At 42.7% G+C, this 7,586-nt stretch overlaps 1 protein-coding gene and 2 non-coding genes across 3 annotated transcripts in view; all 3 read right to left on the minus strand.

Annotated features, from left to right (window-relative positions):
* Nucleotides 1–3,897, minus strand: part of RPSA (ribosomal protein SA) — a gene marked incomplete in the record, with an annotated part of 5,016 nt that extends 1,119 nt beyond the window's left edge. Inside the window, 2 exon segments of the mRNA NM_001304869.1 lie at nt 2,742–2,860; nt 3,747–3,897. Of these exon segments, the coding sequence (NP_001291798.1) occupies nt 2,742–2,860; nt 3,747–3,879 (252 nt within the window).
* Nucleotides 1,294–1,444, minus strand: LOC117802853. The gene has a single exon (XR_004626369.1). It is a non-coding gene; the product is annotated as a small nucleolar RNA SNORA62/SNORA6 family (small nucleolar RNA).
* LOC117802855 lies at nt 2,927–3,077 on the minus strand. The gene has a single exon (XR_004626370.1). It is a non-coding gene; the product is annotated as a small nucleolar RNA SNORA62/SNORA6 family (small nucleolar RNA).
* Nucleotides 3,898–7,586: the final 3,689 nt, after the last annotated feature.

The raw sequence follows: 7,586 nt of genomic DNA on the forward strand, positions 1-7,586 counted from the left end.
AAATAAAGCAGGAATATACCTACTTTCTTTCCCTTCCCCTTTACCTCCATAAAAAGGTATTTCCTGCATCCCTTCAGAAAGGCAGACTTAGTATTTTCCTACTATATCCCAAACCCCTAGCAACACTGCCTGGACCAATACAGATGCTCAGTAAATTTTTGCTGAGGAAAACCACAGTAGTTGTCACCAAGTTCATTCTACAGTAGTAATTAAAAACTGTCTTCTACCATGACCCGAACTTTAAGTTCTGTCACAAGCCAGCCTCTGGGGAATAACCCCCTGCAAAACACACCCTAAATTTATGGCAACCAGTTTCACCATCAATCTAAACAAGTACAAAAGAACCTGTCTCACTACACAATTTAAACACCTGTCAAAAATTCAAGTCAAGCATCTTTTTCAAATTAGAAATGGGCTGACTGAAACCCTTGCTAGAGCTCTTAATCTAGTGGACTCGTGAACATCACATGGTTTAAATCATGCAGGTCCACTTACACGTGGGTTTTTTACAGTACTACGTATCTTCCTTTCTAGCTTTACTCCTAAAAACACAGTATATAATACATATTCCAAATGTGTCAATCGACTGCTTATCTTTCTTACTGGTGAGGCTTCTGAAGGTCAACAGTAGGCTATTAGTAGGTAAGTTTTGAGGGAGTCAAGTTAAACAGATTTTAGGTCATGCATGGGGCTGGTGCCCCTAATTCATGGTGGTGTTCAAGGGCCAACTGTAAATCAATTTCCAAGAAATTCATTAGTTTTCTCAACAGAAAAAGAATTGTCAAAACAGAAATGGGGCAAAATACAAGTTTTATACCACTGGCCATGAAAAAAAATTAAGTTATTTGTGCTGGCAAAGATTCTCTTCGGAGGCCTAATGAGCATCGGAGGACTGTTATCCTATTAGAAAATCTTTCCTGAAAAGTGAAGCTCGACAAACCACCAGATGCCAAGTACTATGTATAGTGAAACAGACTAGCAATTCAAGATATATTGTGTAAGTTATTAAATTACGGACTGTTTTTATTTTCTTATACTTTTTCCTACATCCCACAATGTCTTTAAGCTGATTTTTTTGTAATAAAAACCAAGCATATTGTTCACAAACCTGGCCAGTATTCCTGGATGATATGACACTGACATCAGCTGGGTTTTCAATGGCAACAATGGCACGAGCTGCCAGCAGAAGCTTCTCCCAGGTTCTCTTCAGATTTATGATGTAGATACCTAGGTGACGGCAGAAAGCTTTGTAACACCTGACCTAACCTGCAATGGATTTTCTTCTAAAAAACTGAATGTAGCAGAGAGTACTATCAAACTCCAGTCACAGAGACAAGCTCTACTGGTGTTAGCGAAAATCTTGCAGTTTTTATAGCACACTTCCGACACTCAGAAGTTCATTGGCCACCTCTGGCCTCAACCCTGAGCTTTAATAGTGTGCAGCCTTGATTCAGTAGCAAAGTGCATCTTTTCTTTTCCTGCATTAAGCCTACATCAAGCCCCCATATGGATTCCTACAAGTTCTTACCCACTCCCTGGCCTCTAGCCATACTTTCCTTACAACCTGCCTCCATGCCAGATTCACCCAAAACTGCTTTACAACATGTCACTCCCAGGATTATGTTCTTCAGTGGGTTCATCTCTGAGCTGAAGCNCTTTCTTTCCCTTCCCCTTTACCTCCATAAAAAGGTATTTCCTGCATCCCTTCAGAAAGGCAGACTTAGTATTTTCCTACTATATCCCAAACCCCTAGCAACACTGCCTGGACCAATACAGATGCTCAGTAAATTTTTGCTGAGGAAAACCACAGTAGTTGTCACCAAGTTCATTCTACAGTAGTAATTAAAAACTGTCTTCTACCATGACCCGAACTTTAAGTTCTGTCACAAGCCAGCCTCTGGGGAATAACCCCCTGCAAAACACACCCTAAATTTATGGCAACCAGTTTCACCATCAATCTAAACAAGTACAAAAGAACCTGTCTCACTACACAATTTAAACACCTGTCAAAAATTCAAGTCAAGCATCTTTTTCAAATTAGAAATGGGCTGACTGAAACCCTTGCTAGAGCTCTTAATCTAGTGGACTCGTGAACATCACATGGTTTAAATCATGCAGGTCCACTTACACGTGGGTTTTTTACAGTACTACGTATCTTCCTTTCTAGCTTTACTCCTAAAAACACAGTATATAATACATATTCCAAATGTGTCAATCGACTGCTTATCTTTCTTACTGGTGAGGCTTCTGAAGGTCAACAGTAGGCTATTAGTAGGTAAGTTTTGAGGGAGTCAAGTTAAACAGATTTTAGGTCATGCATGGGGCTGGTGCCCCTAATTCATGGTGGTGTTCAAGGGCCAACTGTAAATCAATTTCCAAGAAATTCATTAGTTTTCTCAACAGAAAAAGAATTGTCAAAACAGAAATGGGGCAAAATACAAGTTTTATACCACTGGCCATGAAAAAAAATTAAGTTATTTGTGCTGGCAAAGATTCTCTTCGGAGGCCTAATGAGCATCGGAGGACTGTTATCCTATTAGAAAATCTTTCCTGAAAAGTGAAGCTCGACAAACCACCAGATGCCAAGTACTATGTATAGTGAAACAGACTAGCAATTCAAGATATATTGTGTAAGTTATTAAATTACGGACTGTTTTTATTTTCTTATACTTTTTCCTACATCCCACAATGTCTTTAAGCTGATTTTTTTGTAATAAAAACCAAGCATATTGTTCACAAACCTGGCCAGTATTCCTGGATGATATGACACTGACATCAGCTGGGTTTTCAATGGCAACAATGGCACGAGCTGCCAGCAGAAGCTTCTCCCAGGTTCTCTTCAGATTTATGATGTAGATACCTAGGTGACGGCAGAAAGCTTTGTAACACCTGACCTAACCTGCAATGGATTTTCTTCTAAAAAACTGAATGTAGCAGAGAGTACTATCAAACTCCAGTCACAGAGACAAGCTCTACTGGTGTTAGCGAAAATCTTGCAGTTTTTATAGCACACTTCCGACACTCAGAAGTTCATTGGCCACCTCTGGCCTCAACCCTGAGCTTTAATAGTGTGCAGCCTTGATTCAGTAGCAAAGTGCATCTTTTCTTTTCCTGCATTAAGCCTACATCAAGCCCCCATATGGATTCCTACAAGTTCTTACCCACTCCCTGGCCTCTAGCCATACTTTCCTTACAACCTGCCTCCATGCCAGATTCACCCAAAACTGCTTTACAACATGTCACTCCCAGGATTATGTTCTTCAGTGGGTTCATCTCTGAGCTGAAGCGCACCCCTGCCCAAAGTGCCTTACAACCTACCTTCCCAGCCTAATTGTTCCTTCCTATCTCTTGCTCGACTTTACTCTCAGAACACAAACAAACCTGGATCAGTACCTGTGAAATACAAGGCACTATAGAAGCTAAGCTAATGAGCTTCATCTTCGTATCTCACAGCTTTTTCATGGAGCAATCCAAGTCCCATAACCTATCAATAGACATACTCTTGAACTGGAGCCCAGAAAGCTATCCTTCCAAAACCACCAGAACACTTTGTTTTTAATTTCTTAAAAGTTTTCTCTATGCCCAACATGGAGTCAAACTCACAACCCTGAGATTGAGTCACATGCTCTACTAAGCCAGCCAGGCACCCCACTTTTACTTAGTTTTAAAGCTTATTTCCAACGTAGTGATCTGGTTTATTAGTTAGTTGGAATGCCCCTCCCCAGCAAATCAAAGCAATGACTGACCATCACTTTTCCTTTTGTAGATGTACTGTTCCATTTGAAAATCAAGGTTGGTGCCACCTAAGTGGGTTCCTGCTGCAAGGAATTTGAGGACATCCTCCTCCTTCATTTGCAGGACATCAAGGGCTCCGGACATTGTGAAAAGTTTCCCTTTAAGTTACGACAGGAACCTGAAAAACAAGTTAACAATCCAGTCATTTTCACTCCAATGATTTAAATGGGTAAGGGACCAGGTGCATTCTAACTACTGTTTTGAGAGCCAAACAACTTCGTATTTAAATGCAACCCAAGGACCACACCTTTCAGTTTACAGTCTAGTGGGATGAGACACAAAACAACACACATATCCCACACATTATAAAATTAAAGCAAATCTTTATGAGTGTGGGGATGGGAAAAACACCCAAATAATTAAACAAGACGAAAATGGTGAATTGCCACGTAACACTCAATAGTAACCCGGAATAAAGGTATGGATGAGCAAAGGCAGCACGATGCGAACAAATTTTCATGCAGATTACAAGCGGGCGCTTCACAATTATTTTCTCTACAGTTACAAATAATCTTCAAAAGCCTGCCAAGAATCAACACGAAAAGGAAAACCAACAGCCCAAATAGCTGTCGTAAATTGGCGCCTGGCCCTGAGCTCACGGCCGAGGTCCGAAACGATCGCAGCGCAGTACGTCAGCCCTCCTTTCTGCACCCCAGCCGCCGGCCGGTCCGCACCCTCGCCAGGCGCCCCGGCTCTAACACGACCCCCGCGCGCTCCCGGGGCGTTGTGGGAACTCGCGGGCCCGAGCCCGACCACGTGCAGGCATCCGGGCAGTGGTGAAGCGCGCCGGCCCGAGAAAGGCCCGCTTTCCCTGCTAGCTTCCATTCAGTCCTCGCACCCCTCAATCCAGCAGGAAAGCTGTTCTGGTGGCTTTCGCGGACGCCGAGGAATCCCACGGGGCACTCACACAAAACAACGCCGTATGGACCCTTCCCGGGGTAGCGCGGAAAGGACGGGCGGGCGGAAATGACGTCCTTATATACTCCGCCGCCAGCCAATGACAACACAAGCCGAGCGGAAGGGCGGATGGGCGCCCACACCCAGCACGGCCGTTAGCGACGGTAGTGCTTTCCGGCGCCGCAAAGATGTTCTGCGCTGTGCGGCTGCCCCTGCAGTACTGCGTCAGGAACGCGCCCCTGCAGACAGCCAGTAATAGCGGTACGTATTTTCGTGCCGCGGTTCTTCGACGTAAACTTGAGCGGGTCCCTGGTCTAAGCTGCAGTTTCTATACGTGGGAAGCTGTTGAATACAGCGTGCGCGAGTGTTCGATCAACAGCTGGAGAAATTGTTTTCATTCCTTGGAGTGCGTAATTCAGATTTTGAAAGTTGGCTTTCGGGAAATTTTCCCGAAAAAATTAAAAGGGAAAGACTGTACAGATGGCAAGATTTTTTTTTTTTTAGAAGAAAAGGAATCTCAATCAATAGGTTAGTTATTAAAAATGTATACTGTTCATATAGTACTATGCAGCCACTGAGAAATATTCAAAATATTCTATGTGCAAACAAGAACTGCAGGATGAAGGAGATTATTAAAAAAATTGAAACCCGTGTCAACTGTACTTCAATTAAAAAAAAAAAAGGAGAGGTTAAATTGGTTAATCTACCGACTCTTGATGTTGGCTCCGGTCATGATAGCAGTCCTAAGATCGAGCCTCGCTAGCTAAAGTTACGATTCTCTCCCTTCCCTCCCTCCATCACTCCCCGGGGAGGGGGTCTCTCTTTGTAAATAAATAAATAAATAGATAATTTAAGCCCTATACATTAAGATGATGGTAAAAAAAAAAAAAGTAACCAAGTTATTAAATTACATAGGTTTCAATCTTGGCTATACCTGGGACTCGGAGAGCTTTTAAACATGCTGAGCCTCAATTATAAAAATGTGATTTTTAAAATTTTTATTGAAGTATAGTTGACATAAAACATTTCAGTTGTACTACATAAATTGTATATATATTGTGAAATGATCACCACAATGAATCTAATTAACATCTGTCACCATCCGGCTTTTCTTGTGATGAGAACTTTTACCCTCGTAGCAACTGTCAAATGTTCAACACAGTATTAACTATAGTCACCACATTGTATATAACATTTCTAGGACTTAAAAAAATCTGATTCTTAAAAGTAGCTCCCTAGATAATTTAAATGTACAGCCAGGGTGAGAACTGCTTATATACAGGTAAAGAAACTGGGTGAGTTTTTTCCCTCTCATTTTTGAATTTTTTCATATTTTTGATTTTCTGTATTTTTGAAATTTTCTGAGGAACACAGTTTGTTTTAAATTGAAACAAAACCCCATTGCAGTCTAAAAAGCTGATAAGGAAGGAAAGAAACTTTGGCATGGCTACAAACACCCTTAGAAACTACTGAAAATATCTGGAGACATTTTGGCTTTCAAAAGAAAAAACAGCTATATGAAAATGGAATGGGTGGTTTTTAGGAGCAGTTTTCTGTCACTGCATTACTTTTCTGGAGGGTCTTTTGGACACTCCCAAGCCACCTTAGCAGCTCCCTCCCATATGCATCCTCCAGTCCCAAGACTACTTCCTTTGTTACAAGGAGGGCATTGTACTGTATGTTTAGGTGTTTCTCCACAAAATAATATTTTTCTCTCAAAATAACTTTGCTCTCTCTCTCTCTCTTTTTTTTTTAAGATTTTATTTGGCAGAGAGAGCACAGCAGGGGGAGAAGCAGGCAGAGGGAGAGGGAGAAGCAGGCTTCCCGCTGAGCAGAGAGCCCCACATCAATCCCAGGACCCTGGGATCATGACCTGAGCCAAAGGCACACGCTCAACTGACTGAGCCACCCAGGCAGTCCAGTAACTGCTCTTGAGAACTCATCTGCGTGATGAAAATCCATGGCGAGGAAATGAGTTAACAAAAGTCCAAAGACGAACAACTGACTTGCGGCAATAAACCACGGTGAGGAGCCCTTGCCCTAAGAGGCACTTGCCAAAGAGTATCTGTAGTATTCTTGCAGCCACCTTGCAGCTTCCCAGTCCTCTGCACAAGTTTTTGTGACAATTTTTATTCATGCCCATTTTTTAAAAAGATTTATTTAAGAGAGAGAAAGCGGCCGGGGGGGGAGTGGCCAGAGGGAGAAAGAGTCCCAAGTGGTTCTGAACTAAGCACAGAGCCCAACAAGAGGCTCAGTTTCACGACCCTGAGATCATGACCTGAGCCGAGTCAGTCACTTAATTGAGAGAGCCACTCAGGCATGCCTGTTCATGCCCGTTTTTAATAAAAATCCCAGAGCCTATCTTTTGCAAACTTTTGATTTCTGGGGTTCATATTTAAAAAGATGAAAACTTGGGGTGCCTTGGTGGCTCAGTTGGTTGAGCTTCCAACTCTTGGTTTCGGCTCGTGATCTTGGGGTCATGGGATCAAGCGCCTTGTCAGGTTTCACAAGCAGTGCACAGTCTGCCTGAGGGTTCTTTCTCTCCTTTCTGCCCCCCACCCCGCTTGCACACACACTCTCTCTCAAATAAATGTCTAAAAAGTAATAAAAAATAAAGAGATAAAAACTTGGCTCAAGTTTTTTCCCAAATATAAAATTGTGCTAGGGACTGTAGTTTTTTGGAGCTACACTTCATGTGGCATTGGATGGCTAGGGGTGCCCCATTCTAATTTACAGATGAGAGAATATGGGACACCTAGCTGGCCCCAGACTTCAAGTTCATCTTGGGCACCTTCCCACCTCCTTCTCTAGGCAGACTTCCTCCTTCACCTGTTGGTCTGGTATCCAGCCGTGCTACAGTCCTCTCCAGGAACCTTACCTGCAGTGGCCTGAGC

Source organism: Ailuropoda melanoleuca, chromosome 6, assembly GCF_002007445.2.
Source record: "Ailuropoda melanoleuca isolate Jingjing chromosome 6, ASM200744v2, whole genome shotgun sequence".
Lineage (NCBI taxonomy): Eukaryota > Metazoa > Chordata > Mammalia > Carnivora > Ursidae > Ailuropoda > Ailuropoda melanoleuca.